The sequence below is a fragment of the Schistocerca americana genome, chromosome X (genome assembly GCF_021461395.2).
Source record: "Schistocerca americana isolate TAMUIC-IGC-003095 chromosome X, iqSchAmer2.1, whole genome shotgun sequence".
Taxonomy (NCBI): domain Eukaryota; kingdom Metazoa; phylum Arthropoda; class Insecta; order Orthoptera; family Acrididae; genus Schistocerca; species Schistocerca americana.
Genome location: NC_060130.1, coordinates 228,689,136 through 228,714,093, shown reverse-complemented (window position 1 = coordinate 228,714,093; position 24,958 = coordinate 228,689,136). Strand labels below are relative to the sequence as shown.

The following is a 24,958-nucleotide window of genomic DNA, read 5'->3' as shown; positions in this document are numbered from 1 at the left end:
GATGACACCTTTGTGCTAAATACCCCAAACAACATACAAATTTAATTACATACCCTTCCTTATACTGCATAGGCACTGTAAGAAAAGTTTCATTGCTAATATCCTTCCTGGTGGTTAATGACCAGTAGCATCCTCGGGGAGGAGAGGTATACGCTGGAGAAGACCCCATCACCCACACCCCATGATGAGAGGGGGGAGGGGGGGGGGGGGGAAGTCAAGTTTCATTGAAGCAAATAAATTACATTTGTTTTGAAGGAAATTTGACTGTGGAGTTTATGTGTGTGATGTTTTTCCTTTTGACTTTAAACTCTGGTCTTATCTTTGTGGAGATAATCAGCAAAGTTGCCGAGAGGTACGTGGTGGTGGTGGTGGTGGTGGTGGTGGTGGTGGTGGTGGTGTATGAACTGTGACTGATTTATGTTTTCCAGTCCAGTTGTTGGATCTCTGAATCATTTCTGAAAGTAGTCAGACTGCTATAGGGATTTTATTTTTGGTATAGAGGTAGTGACAATTTTTGTTGCTTCTTGTGGGTCAAAGCAATGCTGGCAGCCTTTATTTAAACTGATTTCATAAAGAAATTATCTGCTACAACATTCCTTTCTTGGTTTACAAGTATCACAATCAGAGGTATTACAACTTACTCTCCCAAAATCTTTTTTTTTTTTTTTTCTCCTTACTGAGGTGTGCAAAATGTATTATATGTAAACAATTCACCCCCACACACGTAGCAAACCTATGTTTGAGACATATTCATCTATTGGGCTGCTTAGGCAATACCAGGGTAAACCTGTTTCTAGGCAGTAGCTCCTCATTATCTTTCCATTCTCACAGAAGTGAAATTTTTAGCTCGCTGAGGTCTGATCTGGGTTGACTTTCTGACAAATCTAACCCCCCGGCCCCCACCCCCAATTAGTCTAGCATTCCATTCCGTTATTTTCTTCTCTCGTAAGACAAAATGTTCACACATTGAAAGAAGGCCAGACAGCATGATAACAGAGCAGTTGTTAGTACTTCTGCAATATATGAATCCAGAATGTTAACCACCTCACTTGGTTTAATATATTAAGTTTTTGTGATCATACAGATTTTTCCTCCACTGATATTTACCACTGCTTTAAACAAAAGGACTGTACAGGAATAATGAGGAGAGCTACAAAAAATTCTAAATAACAGCTGTCACCAATGTAAGACATGTACATTATTTTGAAGCGTGCAAAGTGGAAATGCTTAAAACTAACTATGAAACTATATAAGCAGTTGCAGTATCTAAAATTATTCAGTCAACTTTATTATAAAAAAAATACAGATTTTTGTAACAATATTTTTCATAATCTGAAGCAACACCTTGCTTTTATATACAAACGAGGCATGACAAAAGTTAAATTTCTTTATAGTTTCTCTCAGTCTTACAATATAGTTCATTTCTTAAAAATCTTACAAAATGGAAATTAAGCATCAATTCACAGTTATGGTAAAGTAGATTATTTTATTCACGTAAAATGTCATTGTTTTATTAATATGCATACTGTAGTGTCAAAAATGAAATTTATCAGGCTAAAACAAAATACCATGTCCCATCATGAGATTTAAATGACAAATGACAGTATTAAAATGTCAAAATGATCTAAACAGTGTGATAATGTTACAAAAAGGAAAACTGTAACACATGAGTTAATGTGAGCATGACTGACTTCAGTGACCAATGCCACAATGCAGAACAATTTAATCTACAAATTGCTGTGGTAGTTGCATCTTTTATATAACAATAAAACCAAGTTTCAACTTGGAACATTTATTATAAATTGCTTAGTCTTAAGACAAAGAACTAGTTCAATTCTCCAATGAAATGACAAAAGTAACTACACCCACTCACTCAGTCCTGGTTTTATAAATGTTAAGCCATTTCCAAAACTGAAATTTTTCTCAACATTCACTCAATTACCAGGTTGTTTTGTGTTGCATACAAACACAATTTTACAGTCATTATCACCATCCTATTTTCTTCATCATCATTATAATTATAATCACCATCCTATTTTCTTCATCATCATTATAATTATAATCACCATTTTATTCTCATCATCATCACCACCACGTAAGACAGGAATCTGCCATTTGTTGAGTAACGATTTAGCAGAATCTGAAACAAGAATCACGCCCATCTTACACAAGTTGAAATTTCATCCTCTCATGAGGAATAGAGTTTTTTCTCATAAAATGTCTGAAAAATTAATATTCAGTACCCTAAACAACAAGAAATGTATTTCAGAATGGGACTTTTCACTCAGTAATTGTAGCAGTAAAATTAGTGTACTGCTACAGTGAAAGCCAGAATTTTGTCACTACTGGGAGAAGCAGTATCTTCAGAATGTCAAAAAAAATTGTTGTTCAACATCCATTTGCTACAGTTTTAGTTTTGTGGAACTCTTATCTTCATTGACACTTTTATTCAGTGAATACTTATGGGTTTCGAATTCCTCAATTTAATTTATATAAGAACTGTCTATAGAATAATATTGCACTAATCTTATGTGTGGCAAGTATTATAGACCATTTCATGTGTTTAAGCAAAAGTAGAGACCATCAAAAGATGTGAAAAAACATACAATTTGTGATTCAGAAGTTTCACAACTGATTCATTTCTGAGTAGAGGAGCACGCGCAGACCGGTTCTGTCAGGTCGGGGAAGTGGTGGGGGGTCTCAGGGAACGAACAAACATTGTGGTAGTTGCCTCCAGAACCCTGGAGAGTGCGCATCGCTTGCAGCGTGAGTGCACGTCATTGACTTCAGTCGAAAAGTGGGAGAGGCAAAAATGGAGCATTGTTATGCAATAAAGTTTTGCGTGCGAATGAACAAAACCGTCACGGAGACTCTCGGTATGATTCAAGAGGCCTTTTAAGGAAGAAGCCATGTCCTGTGCAATGGTTTTCACGTGGCACAAATGTTTCAAAGATGGGCGTGGGAATGTTGAAGATGACGACCACTCTGAGAGGCCATCATTAAGCCAAATGGATCAAAACTTGGAAAGAATGCGGGAACTTTTAAACAATGACCATTGTCTTAGTACTAGATTAATTGCTGATGAACTGGGACTCAGTCAGAGTACAGTGTGAAGGATTGTGATGGAGAATTTGATGATGCGAAAAGTGTGTGCCAAAAGTTTTGTTGGTGGATCAGAAGAAACGGCACATGACTGTTTGCCAGGAAATGCTCCAACAGTTGAATGTTGATCCGAACCTTCTGGAGAAGTGGTTACTGGTGATGAGACCTGGGTCTACAAGTACGATCCTGAGTCAAAGCATCAAAACTCAGAATGGCAAACTGCTTCCGTCGTGTGTGAAGTGTATACCTTTTTTTTAAGTGATTCACAAGGAGTTTGTTGCTCGTGGACAGAATGTCAAAGGTGACTTTTATGCTGGAGTGCTCCACCACTTGAGGGATCGAGTTCACCACGTCCGCCCGGCAATTGAGGGCAATTTGATTCTCCACCATGACAACGCGCCCGCTCACACGTCGAGCACTGCTGCCGAAGTTATGGTCAAGTTCAATGTGACGCCGCAGCCACCCTACAGCCCCGGCATGGCTCCAAGTGACTTTCTTCTTCCCCCAAACCAAGACAGGCCTAAAAGGGAAGCAATTCGACTCCATCCAGCAGGCTTCGACAAGAGCCATTGACAGCATGATGCCCGAGGCCTTCAAGAAGGGCTACGAACAGTGGAAGATGTGATGGCAGCACTGTGTTGATGCTGAAGGATCATATTTTGAAGAATTTTAGTCTGCTGTACTTAAATGTCCAATAAATTTCTAGTTCTGAGTTAAGTCTTGAAACTTTTGAATCACATCCTGTATGTAGTTTCATGAGAGTCAACTGACAATCGTCACTTACAGCCTTCCTGATTTCTTGTGCAATAGCAGACCAGTGACTATTGCCACACTATTTGCAGTCATGTGTCTATCACCATAAGCATTCTGTAATTAGCAATTAATATCTGCTGCAGAAATGCCATTTTTAAAAGTAAACAGTCACTGTATACTGTCTAAACACTGTCAATATGATGATGAACAAGTGCACAGTACATCTTTAACCAAATGGAAGGGTAGTACTTTCCACTGTGAGCAAATTCAGCTGCAGTCACATTAAAATACTGACGACAACTAAGTACCAGCACTGCAAACAGTAGTCCCTACAAAACCCTCTTTCTTTTCCTTGTAGAAAAAAAGAAAGTATTGGGGTCATATTGAAAGTGAACTTTCATAGAATAATTTGGCATGGAAACTACCTTTCATTACAACATTTGGTTCTTCAATTAAGAACGAGTTAAAAACCACATTTTTCAACTTGATTAATCTTAAGTAGTGTGGTCGCATGATGTGTACAATTGTTCTCATGTACACTCAGGCTAGTGACTTGCCTAGAAAACCTGAAAAATCAGAGGGCAGGGAGGGGGGGGGGGGGGGGGGGAGGAGGAGGATGTGGGATGTGTTGTGTGATATCAGAGACTCAAAGAGGTGTGTGCACCTGAGAGACTCTGGGGGGTGGGGGTGTTTTCTGAGTGGCTGCTAAGACGGATGGGGGGGCATCCTGAGAAGATGCAGTAGGGAAACAGGGTGGGGTGGGGTGGGTGGGGTGGGGTGGGGTGGGGTGGGGAGGGGGGGGAGGGGCGCAGTGTGAATTCTGATAGGCAGAGACACATTGGGGAAATGATGACAAAAACCCGACAGACCTGATTGTTGAACTTCCAATTTCAGTCACATGTTGTATACAACAGAAAGAGCCATCTGTACAATGCTCCAGATGCCTAGTATGAACATTGGTGGGGTAAACCAGTCTGCGACTTATCCATAATGACCAGTTCTCAATGTCTGTCAGCATGCATTGCATGCCACTGTGAATGGATGACTACTACCCAGATGAATTTGTTCCAATTTAAAAAAAAAATCCTATACAAATAATCAAACTCTTTGTATTCGGTAACAATCTTTCTAATATCTTGCTAAACATGCAGCCATCGAATTTACAGTAACACTACATGGTCCCCACATTTTCATCTGCACTTTTGAAAACTTGCAGCTGACCACTGGTAGATTTCAATTTCTTATATTTTTCAACAAGAGGTTTTTTTTTTCTTTATAAATAAATTCTACAGCCCTGGCAACCACTGCTGGTACGGTATCTTTTGTAAAGATTTTGTTTGTGTTATGATGGATTCTTATAGATTCTAAAACTTCAAATGACCCAGGTAAATGACTACTGAAGACGAGGGGACTTTAAAAAGTAAGTTACTCATTATCGTAGCAGACCAAGTACCTTTTATTGAATGCTGCACTTTACTTCAAAGTGACCGGATACATGAAAATTTCTCAATATTGTCACAATATCTCTAAACAACTGCTAGAACATAATAGCAATTACTCAGTTCTTTGACAACAGAAACCCACTTCTTGGTCATGGAGCCACTCAGGAAATGCTGTTTAAATGTCTTCAGTTTTGGAAAACTTCCCTCTTCCTCCCCTTCTGAATCTGCTGTCTATATTCATATCTTTGTCTCTCTTTATGATCTCTCCCCCCCCCCCCCCCCCCCTCCACTCTCTCTCTCTCTCTCTCTCTCTCTCTCTCTCTCTCTCTCTCTTTCCTCCAATACTAAATTGGTGGTACTTTGATGTTTCAGAATGTGTCCTACCATCTGATCAGATTCTATTCACTACCACCCCATTAGTTACGTGACCTACCCATCTGGTCTTCAGCATTCTTATGTAGCACCATATTCAAAAGCTCCTATTCTCTTCTTGTCTACACTGTTTATCACCCATGTTTCACTTCCATACATGGCTACACTCCACAGAAATACTTTCAGGAAAGACCGACTGACACTTAAATCTCTATTTGATGTTGGCAAGTTTCTCTTCATGAGAGATGCTTTTTTTTCCATTGTCAGTCTACATTTTATATCCTCTCTACTTTGGCCATCTTCAGTTATTTTGCTGCCCAAATAGAAAAATTTATCCACTATTTTAAATGTCTCATTTCCTAATCTCATTCCCTCAGCAGCACCTGATTTAATTCAACTACACTCCACTATCCTTGTTTTACTTTTGTTGATTTCATCTTACACTGAAGTGCCAAAGAAACTGGTATAGGCATGTGTATTCAAATACAGGAATACGTCAAAAGGCAGAATATGGTGCTGCGATCAGCAATGCCTATATAAGACAACAAGGGCAGTTGTTAGATAGGTTGGTGCTGTGACAATGGCTAGTTATCAAGATTTAAATGAGTTTGAACATGGTGTTACAGTTGTCGCATGAGCGATGGGACACATCATCTCCGAGGTTGCGATGAAGTGGGGATTTTTCCATATGACCATTTCACAGGTGTACTGTGAGTATCAGGAATCTGGTAAAACGTCAAATCTCCGACATCACTCTGGCCGGAAAAAGATCCTGCAAGAACGGGACCAATGACAACTGAAGAGAATTGTTCAACGTGACATACATGCAACCCTTCCGCAAATTTCAATTCTGGGCCATCAACAAGTGTCATTGTGTGAACCATTCAACAAAACATCATTGATATGGGCTTTCAGAGTCGAAGGCCCACTCGTGTACCCTGGATGACTGCACGACATGGAGCTTTACCCCCCACCTAGGCCTGTCAACACTGACATTGGAATATTGATGAGTGGAAACTCGTTGCCTGGTTGGAAAAGTCTCATTTCAAATTGTATCGAGTGGATGGACTTGTACAGGTGTCGAGACAACCTCATGAATCCATGGACCCTGCATGTCAGCAGGAGACTGTTCAAGCTTGTGGAGGCTCTCTAATGGTATGGGGCAAGTGCAATTGGAGTGATACATCTAGATACGACTGACAGGTGACATGTGCATAAGCATCCTGTCTGATCACCTGCATCCATTCACGTCCACTGTGCATTCCGACAGACTTGGGCAATTCCAGCAGGGCAATGCATCACCTCAAACGTCCAGAATTCCTAGAGTGGCTCCAGGAACACTCTTCTGAGTTTAAACACTTCTGCTGGCCACCCAAACTCCCCAGACATGAGCATTACTGAGAATATTTGGGATGTCTTGCAACGTGCTGTTCAAAAGAGATCTCCACCCTGTCTTAGTCTTACTGATTTATGGACAGCCCAACAGGATTCATGGTGTCAATTCCCCTGAGCACTACTTCAGACATTACTCAAGTCCATGCCACACGTGTTGCAGCATTTCTCTGAGATCTGTTATACCAACGGAAATATGTTTGCACGACTTTTGTGTCCTGTGTTGTGTTGTGGTTCGCTGATAAAAGATAAAAGCAAACTGAACAGGCACCATATTGATTTACAAATTCGTAGAGTGCCATGTTTGGCGCTTTTTGTGTTTGTACTTGTTTACTAGAAAAATATGCAGTTTAATTGGTGCATCACATTAATGATCTTTCCAAACTCCATAGTTTTCAGTATGATTGGATTTTTAAAAAAGTCACTGAATAAAACTATTATCTCTATTCCAGACTAAAAACTTCCTTCATTACCACAAAAAGGAATGTTTCGTGATGAAACCAGCAAACTGCTGAAAAACATAATGCGACAGATACTTCAGGCGGACATGAAGGAAAAACCTGAAACACTGAATTGCACCTTCATAGTAAGCTAGCAACTCTTATGGCCCAAGATCCACGCAAGTCTGTTTTCACAGCCCTAGCAACCGTGGGATGATAATGATGAACTCTACTTATGCCAATATGGCAAACATGCCATTAAGTGTACCTAGAATGGTGGATCTCAGTCATTTAGATGTTATAAACAGATATCTATTCCTTTGTAATTAAGTAATTTAGTGCAAAAGCATCTTTCCCCGCCAGCAGGAAATATGGAAGTAATGAGCTGTCTCATACTTTGAAGGAAAAATAGAGAAAACAGGTGTCTGGTTCCACATAATAGTAAAGTGCTGATTTATTAACAGGATTGTGTTTCAGAAGAGAACTTTCAAGTTATGACAATGCTTTCTTTTGAAGAACTTTTCCACAGTGTGTCGTTGCATAGACATTTTTCCTTCAATTTATTGGATTTGAAGGGTTTAACATAAATGGTTTCTTTTTTCCAGAAATTTCAATAAATGTGATCTGTGTTGTCAATAAAACTGATAAACTCATTTTCATTTCAGCATGACACAAAAACAGCTAAATGAGAGAAAAACAACAAACATACAGTACTTCAAAAATAAGAAGTCAAAAACGAATACAAGAATTGGCAAGAGACACCAAAATCAGTAAATAACAACTACTATACCGGAAAAAAACCATTGAAACTGGCTGTAAAATAAACAATTCTTTTGCTGTCTTTTTAAAATTTTGAACATGGTTGGAGCAGCAAATGTAGGATGAAATCTTTCTGTTGAAATAGTAAACAGCCAACCAGTTGCAAAATGGAAGGTTTATTAAAACCCCTGTACCATGGTTTCAGTGTTTATAAAAATGTCTTCTTCAGAAGGAAGTACTGACAACTGGCTTACACGTTGTGACAGAGGTGCGTTGACAGGCATCTTTCAGCTATATTTTAACATACGTTTACCACAACATGCAATTCAGTTGTCAGTATTTCCTCCTGAAGACTATGGTTTTCGAAACACTGAAACAATGGTAAAGGCGTTTTAATAAACCTTCCATTCTGCAACTGATTGGTTGTTTACTGTTCCTACAAATAAAATACTTACAATCTGCGAGTCCACGATTACCTGTAATTTTGCAGCACAGGTAATTTTGATTTTCTGTGCAAAAATGACCAAGGTCTGTAATATGTTTCCCAGCTCTCCTCTGAACCTAAGTTCTTGGAATTTCAACAGTAAACCTCTCCATGATATACAATGTCTCTCTTGTAGCATGTCACCTACAGTTTAATGAGCATCTCTCATGTTTCTGTGCTTACTAAATGATCCCATGATAAAATTTGCCTTTTTGTTTCATCTTCTCTAATGTGCAATACTCTAACATCAGTCATAGAACTGTTCTGTAAGCCACTTCTTTCACTCATGACTTACATTTCCTGAAGTTTCTTTCAACGAATCTCAGCTCGGTATCTTCTTTTCCTGCAATGAGTTTTGTGTGTTCATTTACACTTCAGGTTACTCTGCATGATTACTTCTAAATATTTTGAAGTTGCTACTGTTTCCAGCGGTTTATCGCCAACAGCGTAATTGGACAGTAAGGGATTTCTTCCCCTACTTGTATTGGTTGGTTGATTTAAAAGGGGAGGGGAGGGGGGGGGGGGGGGAGAGGGACCAAACTGCGAGGTCATCAATCCCTTGTTCCCGGTAAAATAATTACACAACGGAAAGAAGAAAAGAAAGGAAATGTACAGCACAATAACAGGAGAACCAGCCACTCTGACACACATCAAAACATCCACCCTAAAAGCATTAGAGTCGACAACACAAAGGGACAAAGGACGTGCGCTAAAACTTATATGGAATGATAAAATCCACCATCACGTATAAAACGTAAAACTAAATTAGCCAATGAGGCCTTGTCAGGCAACGAGTCTGGTAACTGAAGAGTGCGTCGCAGGGCAGCCAAAGAACGACATCTCACCAAGACAAGGGCCACTGTCAGCTGGGTGCAGAACTGACACTGAGGTGGGTCATTGCGGCGCAGGAGGTAGCCGTGTGTCACCCAAGCATGGCCAATGCGAAGCTGGCAGAGAACCACAGGGTCCCTGCGAGAGGCCCGCATGGAGGACTGCCACACATTAATAATCTCCTTAATGGCACGCAGTTTGTTGTGCATGCTGAGGTTATGCCATTTCGTCTCCCAAAGCCGCAAAACCTTGCGGCCTAGTACTGAATGCAGGTCAGTTGTAGAGAAGCCGATCTCCACAAGTGGTTTTGGCATAGCCTGTTTGGCCAGCCTGTCAGCAAGTTTGTTGCCTGGGATTCCGACTTGACCTGGGGTCCAGACAAACAACACTGAATGACCAGACCGTTTCAGGGCATATATGGACTCCTGGATGGTTGCTACCAAAGGATGGCGAGGTAGCACTGGTCGATAGCTTTTAGACTGCTCAAGGAGTCAGTACACAGAAGAAACGACTCCCCAGGGGATGAACAGATGTGCTCAAGAGCACGAGATATAGCCACCAGCTCGGCAGTGAAAACACTGCAGCCATCGGGCAAGGAATGCTGTCCAATATGTCCTCCATGGACATATGTGAAGCAGACGTGACCATCAGCCATCGAGCAGTCCATGTAAACCACTTCGTGGCTCGGTACACGTCAAGAATCAAGAGGAAATGGCAGCGGAGAGCCACGGGCTTAACTGAGTCCTTAGTACCATGTAAAAGGTCCAGAGGAAGCCATGGCCTACGTGTACGTGAATGGACCTCAAGTATAGGTGGTAAAGGCAGGGACTACAGTACTGAAAGAAAGGATCACACACGAACTGCAATTGGAAGCCCTGAGCTGGGCTGCTAATGCAGGAGATGAACCGCTGTGGGTGGGAAAAGGAGACTGTGATTCGGATGTGCAGGACAACTACGAACTTACGCAACATAACTGGCCAGCAGTTGTGCATGCCTAACCTGCAATGGAGGGACTCCAGCCTCCACAAGGACGCTGGTCCCGGGACTCATCCTAAAAGCTCCTGTCACTTGGCGAACGCCACAGTGAAGCACTGTGTCGAATACATGCAATGATGAGGGCGCCACTGAACCATAAACCAGACTCCCATAGTCAAAGCGGGATTGAACAAGGGCTCTGTAGAGCTGCAGCAGTGTAGAGCGATCTGCACCCCAGTTGATTTTATTCAGACAGCAGAAGGCATTGAGATGCTGCCAGCACTTCCGCTTAAGCTGACGAAGATGAAGAGGCCTAAGAATCGATATGTCTCCACTACAGCGAGTGGATCGTCATTAAGGTAAACTTCTGGTTCTGGATGAACTGTATGGTGCCGACAGAAGTGCATAACAAATGACTTTGCGGTCGAAAACTGGAAACTGTGGGCTAGAGCCCATGACTGCGCCTTACGGATGGCTCCCATAGGTGCCGCTCAGCAATACCAATACTGGTGGAGTAGTACGAAATGCAGAAGTTGTCTGCATACAGAGAGGGTAAGACAAACTGCCCTACAGCTGCTGCTAGACCATTAATGGCCACTAAAAATAGTGATACACTCAATACAGAGCCCTGCGGGACCCCATTCTCCTGGATATGCGGCAACTATGGGAGGCACCAACTTGGACATAGAAAGTATGGAGTGTTCTGAATAAAAATCGGGAGTGGCCATCGGAGACCCCACCCATATAATGTGGCAAGGATATGATGTTGCCAGGTGGTGTCATACACTTTTCGTAAATCAAAAAAGATGGCAACCAGGTGTTGGCATCTGGAAAAGGCTGTTTGGATGGCAGACTTGAGAGACCCAAGATTATCAGTGGTAGAGCGACCCTGCGGACCTGCCCTTACATGGAGCCAGTAGGCCACGTGACTCCAGCGGCTTACAAACAACATTGGTGAGGCTGATGGGCCGATAGCTATCCACATCAAGAGGGTTTTTACTGGGTTTGAGCACCGGAATGATGGTGCTCCCCTGCCATAGTGATGGAAAGATGCCATCGCACCAGATCTGGTTGAAGATGATGAGGAGATGTCGCTTGTAGTCAGATGAGAGATGTTTAATAATCTGACTGTGGATCCGATCTGGCCCAGGAGCTGTGTCGGCGCAATGTGCAAGTGCACTGAGGAGCTCCCACTCTGTAAATGGGGTGTTATAGGATTCACTGTGGCATGTAGTGAATGAGAGGATTTTTCCCTTCCAGCCACCGTTTGAGAGTGAGAAAGGCTGGGGGGTAATTCTCTGACACACAGGCTAGAGCATAGTGCTCAGCAAAGTGCTCAGGAATCGCATTTGTGTCAGTAGATAACATGCCATTTATATTAACACCAGGAACACCTGGTGGGGTCTGGTACCCGAAAAGAGATTTGATCTTTGCCGAGACTTGCGAAGGTGACATATGGCACCCAATGGTTGAGACATATCTCTCCCAACTGTCCTGCTTCCATCGTTTTATAAGTTGGCGAATACGGGCATGGTGCCGCTTATGCCGCTGCACAGCTTGCCGACACTCCTTAATTGCTTCAACGACTTCCAGTGACCACCAAGGGACTGCCTTCCGCTGGGGCACCCTAAAGAGCGAGGGATCACATTTTCTGCCACATAAACTATTGTTGTAATCACCTGCTTAACCATCACATCGATGTTAAAGTGAAAGTTTCCCAGTCTGCCTTGATTAAAGCCCATCTGGGCAGGCATCCATGGGCCTGATGCCGGGGCACCGACAGGAAGATGGGGCAATGGTCACTACCACACAGGTTGTCACGTGCTCTCCAGTGGATAGATGGGAGAAGTCCTGGGCTGCAAATTGATAAATCAATGGCCGAGTAACTACCATGAGCCACACTGAAATTTGTGGCGACCCCAGTATTTAAGAGGCAGAGGTCAAATAGACAGTACAGCTTCGGCATCTCTGCCTTGGCCGGTAAGCACGGTGCTACCCCACAAGGGGTTATGGGCGCTAAATCTCCCAAAAGTAGGAAAGGCTTAGGAAGTTGATCAATCGGTGCAGTTAATACATTCAGGGATACTGCACCATCTGGAGGAAGATATACATTGCAGACAGTAATTTCCTGTGTCGTCCTTATTCTGACAGCCACAGCTTCAAGACGGGTTTGAAGGGGCACAGTTTCACTACAGACAAAGTTTAGGACATAAACACAAACTCCACCCGACACTCGATTATAGTCACTACGGTTCCTGTAGTATCTCTTATAGCCGCGGAGGGCAGGGGTCCGCATTGCCATTTAGGGCAATGCAGAAAGCAGGTGTAAAACTTAACAGTTGCGGTAGCTCAGCCAGGCAGTGAAAAAAACTGCCAGAATCCCCACCTCATCCACAGACGCACAGCTTGTAGATAGTGGTGGTGTGAGTGCAACTGCCATTCCCTTGGTCTTGGGAACCTTCTTTTTGATGTCTCTCGTTGCTCCTTATGTTTCCCTGGCTGGGAGGACTTCACTGATTCAGTCTCCAGGACTGAGGATGAGCATGAAGCCCTGTGACAAGCTACTTTTGGGCTCTTCAGCCACTGGCAAGTGTCATCTTTCCCACTAGCAGAAACCTGGTAAGGGAGTGACCCAAAGGACTCCTTTCTAGTGAGAGGAGTCAAAGAAGCCTTATGCTTCTCTGGCACAGAAGTGGGGACTGAAATCCTCAATGGTTGGGGGGATGTTGCTCCCGTCCCGAAGTAAATGGTGCGGGAGCAACAGGGAGGGAAGTGCCCCCCACCGTCACGGGGGCAGGTGTAGTCTCCCAGTTCTGAGAGGCAACAGGAATGCGAGGAACTGATGGGGCGCCAACTGTTCTCGTAGTGGCGGCGTAAGAGATGGTTATAGCCACAGGATGTAGGCCCTCAAATTTCCTCTTAGCCTCAGTGTAGATCAGTCACTCCAGGGTCTTATATTCCATGACTTTCCTCCCTTTCTGTAAAATCCTGCAGTCTGGCGAGCAAGGTGAAAGATGCTTTCTGCAGTTGACACAGATGGGAGGTGGGGTACATGGAGTATTGAGATGTGATGGACGTCCACAATCTCGATATGTGACACTGGAAGTACAGCAAGAAGACATATGGCCGAAGTTCCAGCACTTAAAGCACCACATTGGGGGAGGGATACATTGCTTGACATCACAGCGTGTGTTAGACCATCACCTTGACCTTCTCGGGCAATGTGTCACCCTTGAAGGCCAAGATGAAGGCATCGGTGGCAATCTGATTAGCCCTCGGACCCTGATGGACGCACCAGACGAAATGAACACCTTGCCGCTCTAAATTGGCACGCAGCTCATTGTCAGGCTGCAAAAGAAGGTCCCTGTGGAATATAATACCCTGGACTATACTTAAGCTCTTATGGGGTGTGATGGCAACAGAAATATCCCCAAACTTGTCACAAGTGAGTAATGCCTGTGACTGGGCAGAGGATGCTGCTTTTATCAAGACTGACCCAGAGCACATTTTGGACAAGCCCTCCACCTCCCCAAACTTGTCCTCCAAATGCTCCACAAAAAACTGAGGCTTCATGGACATGAAAGATTCCCCATAAACTCTCGTACATACGAGGTACTGGGGTGAATAAGCTTCACTGCCTTCCTTAGCCTGGCGTTCCTACCATGGTGTGGCCAGGGAGGGGAACGATTTGGGGTCATATTTCTTAGCACTGAAGTTGGACTTTGCCCACTTATAGACTGCTGGTGGTGGACCACCAGCAAGAGATGACATACTATGCTTCATGGTGTGTCATCTGCCATGATGCCACCCACTCCGACCATGGGCCCTCTGCACGGGTGCCACCCAGCCTCAGCAAGGGCCACCTGGCAGGTTGACCATTGCCGGGAGTCCCGATGCCCCAAGGAGATGGGCATCTACTCCATAGCATATGTGGAGAGTTAATGGCACAGGCATCAGCAGAACAATCCCTGTGTTGTCAGGGGGCTACAATCAACAGAGTACATGGCGGCCTCACCACAACGGACTGGCTACTGTGCTGAATATGAGGTGCTAAGAAGTCCATGGGTCATTGTTGGTGCAGAAAGAGATACTGCATAGTGCATGGTGGAAAACGCACCCAGGAAGATGTCCTCACGCAAGAGATGGAGAATGAGCATGACTGCAATGCGACGACAAGAAAGTGGGCTGAAGATCTCTATGCACGATGGACACGACACACTATGCAAGGCGCCTTTCCCCAATTGGCTCACTCTTCGGGAAAATTTAGAAAGATGGAGGTGTAACCCGACAGGGGACCATCACATAAAGGTCGAAACGTGTGCGACTCCTTTTAGTCACCTCTTACAACAAGTAGGAATACCTTGGGCTTAATCTAACCCTGGACTTGCAGGGGGACCCTATTTGTGTGCAATATATTAAATTTGTTATTTTGAGAATCAACTGCTGGTCCTTGCACCAATCATTGATTCCCCACAGGTCTTTTGATTATGTTCCATTAAGAACATGTTTAATTCTGTCTGCTAGTAAGTCCAGAGTCCGGTCACAAATGATGGGGGTGGTGGGAGAAAATGCTAATGCACAAGAGCCTATGGTGTGTCATTGCATGTTACACATTTGGTTAAATTTAGTGACAAGAAAATTAATACAATATGACTTCGCAATTTATACAGCAGACAATGCATTCGAAAATGTGACAATCGACTGTGTGTTCAAACTAATCCTTGCTAAATTGTGGGTTTGTTCTTTCTTCCACTGGCACCTTAAAATCTGATCTAATACACAGAAAGCTTTTATTTTTTCTGTAGATGTTACTGTGGAACTGTATCAATTGCCTTCCAAAAGTTAAGAAACACAGCATCGATATATGAACCCTTATATACAACACTCTGGATTTTGTGAATGAACAGAGTGAGCTGTGTTTAGCAAGATCTCTTTCCTCATTATTCGCCCCTCCTCCCCCCCCCCCCCCACCCCCACCCCCACCCCATCCATAGTTTATGAACTGTCTGTCCAGTCATTGACGTTTCTGTTCTTCTTTAGTCTTGCGAATTGTCATACCATACACTGGTTACATATCACCAGTCATGTGGTAAGAACATATTACCATCACAAGTAAACATGATAAAGTGAGAGCAGTCACACAGACTTATCACAGAAATTAAAAACAACAAATAGACGGGTGTGAACTGTTTTACAATAAAGGAATTCAAGAGTCAAAACTTCCAAAATTGAACGCAGGAGTCCTAACATGTGGTACTTGTGTAGAACAAATAGGAGGTACATATGCCTGGAGTTCCCTTTGTTACACTTCGTAGTTGTTAACGGACGTTACACCGTGACACAGACACAAATCTGAATACAGATAACAGACACATCTATGTCTGGACAGATAGTTCCCAATTTTGTGAAAAAAGAATATAACAGGACAGGACACAGGTTTGAACATGGATCTTCTCCTTCACAGCCCAATACCATAACCAAGACAGCGCCAATTCAACTAAGATCGATGCTGCTCATCTTTAACTTGAACGTTTCACTATTTCTAATTTAATTATTTTTTCGTAGTTCAGTACACCTTCTTTCTGTTTTCATGCTTGATATGTGGTCAGTTTTTGATGGACTATCTGCAGGGACATCTCATCACTAAATCTGAGGGGGGTGCAATGGGGACTGTGTCTTGTATGTGGTTTGCCAGCTCTCGCGGGCTGTAAATGGTGGTCGGCTACAGATTTAGCACAAAGCAGGCTTCACAAAGAGAACCTACAAAAAATGTCTTCATTTTCCTACTCTGACACATGGTAGCTTCAGAATTTATTCTTTACGAGCTCTGACAATAAATGTTTACCTACACCACTATTAGTCATTTGTCGGATAGGTTCCATTCTCTCCCAGATATACCTTCAGTGTTGTGAACTTTTTGCTCATTGTACTTACGTTCATCTCTGAATGAAATTTTTAATGTTTAGGACTTTTGACCTTTTCACGTATTTTGTGTCCCTGTTCTGCAATGAACCTATAAATATTTCACAAAAGCAAAAAATAAAAAATGTAGACATATGGATAATTTCTCATTGATATTCCAACTGATGAAACATAACTTCAGACAACAGCTCCAGCAAGAAATAAACAAACAAACAACACATTCTAGTGATGTAAAAACAAAGGAATAACAATCATCTATTAGGAAAAACAAATTACAGCAGTCATTATACCTGTTTTTACGTGAGGCATGTGATAAGAGGTGTCATTCATCTTCAACATTTACTTTCACTCTGCCCATTGGTTTCAGATCTGATGATACTTCAAAATTGCATCCTGTGGCCTGTATTATGTCTGGCACAGTTGTATCTTCTGCAATTTCAACCAGTGTCAAACCATCTTCTGCATCAACCTCAAAAACACCCTATAACAGATTTTTTATGAACTACAACATTTCATAAAACACATGAAATATATACACCTAGGGAAAAAATTCTTTGTTATTAACAAAACCCAATAGATAAATTTTACTTATAATGGATACTTAAATTTCACTAACAAGGGGAGGCCGCCAATTGTGAAATTCAGATTCGATTCATACTGCGCATAATAAAAGCTCATGGCCAGAGGTGTAATGCGGCAAAGCACCAAGATGCACTTCTCAGCCGTTGTCGAGAAAATCGACAGTTAAAAGAAACCGTTGCGGTGAAATACTCTCGACGATTAGTAATTTTCTACAGCGTCGTGGCGCAGCGGTAAGCGCTCCGGTTCGTAATCCGAAGGTCGCCGGATTGAATCTCGCGCCACGCAATGTTTTTTATTATTAGTTTTTTTTCATATATATATATATATATATAAAAAAAATTAATGAATTGCTTATGCACGTTGGTGAAGGCGGATCGCTCTCCAATTGTACCGCCTCCATTTTTCCGTTTTTTTTAACAGGGTGTTCCAAAGCTCTCCCGTCCGCACTGATTTTCAACAATGTTATAAGTTGCGCTAGGGACCGCATCTACCTTCTTTCGAAGTTAGCAGGCAACTACGCTGTTATGCGGCGGCTCGTTTCGGCCCATTCAACATCTGTCATTCAAGTGTAATGAGCGAGTAACTGAGTTTATATTTCATACCCGCCACAGCAAATTTGTGTTCGTGGGGTCTCTATTCTAACTCGAACGTTTGACTTACGCTATACGTATTCGTTTTGGAATATAGTTTCTACGTCTTCCGTTAACTATGCGTGGTTAACATTATGAAGACAATTAATAACATTTGTGAAATACAACTTTGTTTGCGGAAAACATAACGATGTTCGAAGTCGCCAGTTTTTCCACAACAAACGACTTTCAACAACTTATTATATGCATAATTGTTGCAACTGATTGCCGGGAAATATATATTTTTGAATTTTAAAAAAAAAAAAAAAGGTTGCATAGCGTGAGATTCGATCCGGCGACCTTCGAATTACGAACCAGAGCGCTTACCGCTGCGCCACGACGCTGTAGAGAATTATTAATCGTAGAGAGTATTTCACTGCAACGGTTTCTTTTAACTGTCGATTTTCTCGACAACGGCTGAGAAATGCATCTTGGTGCTTTGCCACATTACACCTCTGGCCATGAGCTTTTATTATGCGCAGTATGAATCGAATCTGAATTTCACAATTGGCGGCCTCCCCTTGTAAGTGGACAAATAATACTAAAAAAACCTAAGTGGCCTATCCAGTAGCACCTTCCAGCTTTTGAATGTGGGTTATCTTCCAAATTTTACATACTTATGGACAAAAATCATTTAGTCAAATTGCAAATTCACCAGATGGTGAAAAATATCTAATGACTGAAAACAAAACTGCTTCCATTGCTACATGCATGGTAAAAATTCCATATAATTATATAACCCGTTTCTGTTAACACTGACTGGTGGCAGAATTTTGGTTGGGTTCTTTGGGGAAGGAGACCAGACAGCGAGGTCATCGGTCTCATCAGATTAGGGAATGACGGGGAAGGAAGTCGGCCATGCCCTTTCAAAGGAACCATCCCGGCATTTGCCTGGAGCGATTTAGGGAAATCGCGGACAACCTTAATCAGGATTGCTGGACGCGGGATTGAACCGTCGTCCTCCCGAATGCGAGTGCTGAATTTTGGTAGTTTTTTTATTTTGGCCATGACTTTCTTCCTTAATATTATTTTAGAAAATTGAAAGCTAATATATCTGATCATTCATGAAATTGTAAAAAATTGGTTTTAACCTGATAAATATGGTGTGATCAAATATGATGCACATGGCTCATTTTAAACTTAAGATGCAGCTAGAAGCTTTATATGGCCCTATGCATCACTCGTGACACACACTCGTATCTGATAAAGATATTATTGCAAATAAAAGCTCCATTTACCTGTTATATAATTGCTTCAATTAACAAAATAAAAAACTTATATTTTTAGACATTTGTACATCGCAAAAAAAAAAAAAAAGAACAGTCCATGCACATCAAACTCAGAGGGCAAATCTGAAATTTCAATGACACTGCTTGCTATGTTTGATAGCATGCTTTCAACAATCTGCTTCTGGTAACAGTTGTTACGTCGTCGTCTCACTGCAGTTTCAACCAGTTTGTGAGTACCATTCACTTGTGTCTCCTTAACATTGTCAATCCCAAGCAACTAATTTGCAAGAGCCTCATGGAAAGCAATGATACCCATTTTTGCATTGTAATTTGAACATACAAAGTACGAGCATTTATAAGAGTAGTATTGAAAAGTAATTCAAAGGGCACTTTGAAGAACCACTTAATTGACTTCCATAGATTTTCTTTTGATCTGAAAATCATTGAAGGATCTGGGTGTATTGTAATCCACAATTGTATTTAGTTTTTTCACTTCATCTCTCCTTGTTTTCACTGTCACAAGCTAAGGTTTGTGTTTGGTTGTCAAAAAAATGATGTTCCTCTTGTCATGCCATTTTCTAACAATCACCTTTGTGTTGCTTTTCACAACCACCATTCCCCCGTCTTCAATATTTTTATGATAATAGTTTTGGATTTCCCTTTCTTTTTTCATGGAGGGTCCCTACCAGATGAGCTTTTTTTTCTAGCAGTATGTGCACCAAGTTAATAGAAGTTTAGAAATTATCCACAAAGAGTATCCTTCCAGAATTCAAAAGTGATTCCAATAACTACATGACAATTGTTATGTCTATAGCATTAGTGTCTTTTCCACAATACACTTTAACATTCCAAGTATATCCACTTACAGCACACACTTCATATCATTTCATCCTGTATTTAAAATGTTTTCCAGGAATGTACTGATGAATGTGTAAACTTTCACCAAATGGAACCATTGTTTCATTGGTATGAACAGTTTAACCTGGAATGAAAGCTTCCTGGAATTTTGTGTTCAGACAGTTCACAATCTTCCTAATTTTTAACACTTTTTCATGTTCATCTATGTTTTCACTGTCACAAAAATGTATGCAACACAGAAACAAATCAAACATATTTCAGGACATAGTAGAAGACACTTGGTTTTTGTAAAGCTGATTTTCGCTTCAATAACCCTCCATTGTTGGCTTATCAAGCCCTAGCCACAACGTAAGTTTCCTGAAATCATCAATGCTGATATCACTCCATAAAGTCAGTCTTGATGATAGAATAATGTCCCTGTAGTATTCCACTAACAATCTTTTGTTCACCATAATACGTAACTGCACATTCTTCAGAGCAAGGAGGGGGGGAGGGGGGAGGGGCGGGGAAGATGATCAACTGGATGAATATTTGTTGCAGGAAGACTGCCCAAAAGTGGATTGACTACACCACTGTTACCCAAAAAAACAAAATTGTTTATATTTGCCTGCACATCAGACCACTTCATTCGTGAAGTAGAGAGCCCATCAGTACAAGACATCTTCAGGTGACAGCTCACTTTCACTGTACTCGTCAATGAAAGATGAACCTTCATTTGACTCATTTGTGGATGTATCATTCGTAACCAGCATGTGTTTCTTTTGTTTCTTCAATGGAATTACTTCTTCTTCACTATTACTCTTGCTCAAGTAAGGAGCATGATAGTCTGGGTCAGAATAACTGCCACTTCCGAACAGTGATTCAACAGATAAACTCTATTCCTCCAGCCATTTTCAGATTCGATCCTCTTGTGAATTCATTATTCATCAAACAACCACAATGTCTTGTTGGAAACGAGAACTACACAACACTGCATATGTAAATAAAATGCCAGTACTGGTAAGGAACACACTGTAATCACGTGAAAATTGCCTGTCAACCAGTGCTGCCATTACAAAACCAACATCACAGAAATTTTTTCACTGGTCAGTAGAACGTAGCACCCATTTTCTTTCAGTACAGCTGTGATTGTATATTTACCACATGCAAACACTCATAACCCCTCACGTAATCTAATATGATGCACATGGTGAAAACAGAAAACTGATGTGCATCATATGTAATGCATATGGTGGTGAAAGTGTTAACTGTACCAAGTCCGAGATGTATCTATTTATGACATTTCAACAATGTAGGAAAAGACATATTGCAAATTACTGTAAAGAAGACATGTTAAAGTTGCAGACAGGTACATTAAAAGACACTTGCATAAATTATCACATGGCTCCATTCGCACTTCTGTCCACATGAAACCCACTAACCACAAACAGTACCCACATTTTAACAGCTGTCATCCATTTTACACCAAAAAATCTCCCCCATACAGTCTCGCCACGTGGAAATGGTGTATCTGCAGTGATATCTCCTGTACCATATCCCCTCACATCCCCAATCCTCCCACCACCTTCAAGAACAAGCAACAAAGGAGTGTCTCCTTCATCACACAGTACCACCCTGGACTCCAACTGTTGTAATTTTGACCGCTCTGATCGCAGGGTGGCAATGACTGAAAGCGCGGTGGGACTGAACATGAGCTGCCCGCGAACAACAAAGATGAACGAACGGGAAAGGATGGACACGCATAACGACAGACAACCGAGCAAGACACCAAGAACAACAACGACAACGACAACAACAACGACAACGACAACAACGACGACAACAACAACACGCAAGAAGCAATGGGGTCACAAGCAAAAACCTCACGAAGTCAACAATGTCCACTAGTACACAGAAATAAGCAAAGTAAACACGATGTCTGTAAGTGAGATATCTAGAGACTCACGCCGGTATCAGACTGCCTCACTGAGAGAGGCAGGCGCTTAAATACATGATAGGGTACGCTGCTATTGGCTGCTGGGACCAAGGGCTCCACAGTGGCGCCCCTCACAATATATGCAAGCCAGGAGCGTGCGCAGCCACGGCTTACAGCACAACAGCTGCAGAGACCTCTAGTGGTAATCGAGGTCCATGCCATCTGGCGTGGATTCAAAACCCGCGGCGCTCAGTACCAGACTAACAACCACCACATCTTTTGCCAGGGCTTTGATCACCTATCGTCATGCACTGAAATGAGTGACAACCTACCGGGATACTTTCCATCCCTGCTACAGTTGTGTTCCATCACCCACCCGACCTCCACAACATCTTAGTCAATCCCTATGCCACTCCCAATCCTAACCCCTTGCCACAAGGATCATATTCCTTGCCCAATCTACCCACCCAGCACTTCCTACTCCAGTCCTGTCACAGGTTTATCCCACCCCATAAGAGGCCAGGCCACCTGTGAAAGCAGCCATGTCATTTACCAGCTCTGCCGCAATCATTGCACAGCTTTTCATATTGGTATTACTACCAATCAGCTGCCCACCAGGATGAACAACTACCACCAAACTGTGACCAAGAACAAAGTAGACCACCATATGGCATAACATGCAACTGAACATAATACACTTTATTTCAATGGCTGCTTCACTACCTGAGCCATCTGGATCCTTCCCTCCACCACCAGCTATTCTGAACTGCACAGATGGGCATTATCTTTACAACACATTCTCCAATCCCGTAATTATCCCAGCCTCAACCCATCTTAACTTACTGTCCCCACACCCTCCACCCTCCACCTATGTTCTATCATCTCCTCCCATTCTCACCTCCCATCCTGTTTATTTGCTGCCCTCTGCCAATGCATCTGCCCGTCTTTCCCCACTCCTCTCCTTTTTTGCCCCTTTTTTCCCCCCACCTCCCTATCCCACAACCTCCTGACACTGCGCATGTTGGCATTCTAGTCCCTGTACACTCCAATGGACAGCATACATCTTTCTCCCGACTTGTAGACTACTATACCATCCCCTTCCCCGCCCCCTTCAGATTGCTGCTTGGATCCCATTTGATAGTAGCATTCTGGCCCGATATGCTGGAGTTGGAGGTCATGTGTGCATGAAGTGTGCTTGTTTGTGTGTATGTTTGTGTGTATGAATGGTGTGTGTGTGTGTCTTTTACTGATGAAGATTGTGGCCAAAAGCTTAATGTAAGTGTCTTAATTGTGTGTGTGTGTGTGTGTGTGTCTGCAACTTAACGAGTTTTCTTTACAGTAAGTAGTAATCTGTCTTTTTCCTACATTGCTGATATTCCTTCCAGAGTTTCCGGTGTTTTATTTATGGCATTTATACTGTGACCCTGTTTTATTTATGGCATTTATACATTGACCCTTTCTCCAGTATTCTAATAAAAATTTATGAGCTTTTCACGAATTTTACTTTTGAATTCAACTGGACAACTCATTTGGTCAAGCTAAAAGGAAGCCCATGGAAATAAAGGCTGTTCCAAGCACTTTCAAAAAATTTATTCAGTTTTGATATGGTTGCAAGTAGAAAGAATATTTATGTATCTGGACGACATGGGAATAATACATTAATTTTGTCACACTAACCTATAAAAAGGTCCTATCAATGATGAGATACACTAGATATGAACAAACACAGATTTGACAAGGATAGGGAACAAAATCAGCCTTGGCTCTTTTAAGGACTTACTGCAGTATATTAACTATCTAACTTTGGTTTTGGTGACAGTATTGGAAGAGGAGCAGGAAAGAAAGAAGTCAAGAAGGCGGAGGGGGAATGATGCAGGGCCCCTCACAGAGTGCATAATTGGATAGCAAGAGGTACATTTTTTGACATAAAACATGGCCAGTGGGCAGCCGCCGCAGAGCCTGATTCTGCTCTAATTGTGAGCCAGGGCATATAACCTGGGCACACTGATAAATATTCCAAGTCCAGCAATATGCACAATCTGGCAACACTAAATACTGTGGCACTTCCTGGAGGAAGTCTCGGCCTCTGAATGCCACACATGCCACAATATCCAGAACGCATTTACCAGTTCCCGGCAGCAGCTGCTGCGACAATGCTGTGCTCCCTTTCCCCTTACCAAAGGTGTCTGCTACTGCTAATCACTTTGGGTGGTATAAAATGCTTTAATGATGTCGAGTGATGCTCCAACAGAAATGTCCATGATTTGCGTTTCACACACAACAGCAATGGAGGCATACAACTGTTTTCAAAATCATGACTTTTCTATCACACATTTATTGCACAAAATTATTTCTACAGTTTGTGATCCAATTAAAATACCTCACTATGTTGTTTAATGTTATTATTAATGCATTATATCTCATTCATTTTCCTTTTAGAGGCGGTTCTTCGTACAATTATTTCGTCATGAATTCGTGTGTTTCTCCCGAGCCTCAGTAAGTAACGGTGGTGCAATACATTTCACTGTCATCATCTGGTTCTACACAGTAAATGCTTGTGACAAACTGTGTGATTAGTTTGCAGCACAAGATCTGCAACGAGGAGGCACACTGCACATTTTGAGGACCACATATGGACTCATGGAGAGCTTAACATTAAGAAAGTGGTTTTGACATATTCAATTATATTTAAACCAACAAAACTGTTCATATCCAAAGCTACCAAGCAGGGAAGAAAGTTGCCATTGCCGGTGTTGGCAAATATCTGCAGGGGGTATCTATTTGCTGTTACAGAAATTTAGGACAGAGCCACCTACTGTAGTTACGTTGGCAGGAACAGTCATTGCAATGTGGAAGATGATAGTTGGGTTTGGCTTTAATCACATCATCTAACTGCCCAGAAACTGATTCCTGATATTCAAATCCAACAAAACAAACAAATCTGCATAACTCCAAATTTTATAGTGCCTACTCAGAAAAAAATAAACCTTCCCAGATGCTACCAGACTTTAATGTCTACATAGGTAAATGAGTTTTTCAAAAAGCACATAAATCATTTCTACTTCTTACGACATAAAACCTGTATTACCGTGAAGTGGGTAAATAAACATTTTTATGATTCTGCTGCATCATGTGGAGCCCAATGCTTGGATGCATTTTAAACATTATCACAGGCAGCAGGTGCGTATGCTTCCACCAAATAGTCCATTTCCATGCATGCATTTTTACCACCTACAGAGTTTTATTCTAGGACTTCTTGTCATCAGGCCCTTC

General features: G+C 42.1%; 1 protein-coding gene across 1 annotated transcript in view; it reads right to left on the bottom strand.

The window, feature by feature from the left end:
- Nucleotides 1-1,267: 1,267 nt before the first annotated feature.
- The window catches only part of LOC124556472 (succinyl-CoA:3-ketoacid coenzyme A transferase 1, mitochondrial), a 99,410-nt gene continuing 75,719 nt past the window's right edge, over nt 1,268-24,958 (bottom strand). The window contains exons 10-11 of the mRNA XM_047130426.1: nt 16,763-16,953; nt 1,268-2,140 (exon numbers count right to left, since the gene is read on the bottom strand). Coding sequence (XP_046986382.1) covers nt 16,795-16,953 — 159 coding nt within the window. The 3' untranslated portion in view covers nt 1,268-2,140; nt 16,763-16,794. The remainder of the gene's footprint in view (nt 2,141-16,762; nt 16,954-24,958) is intronic.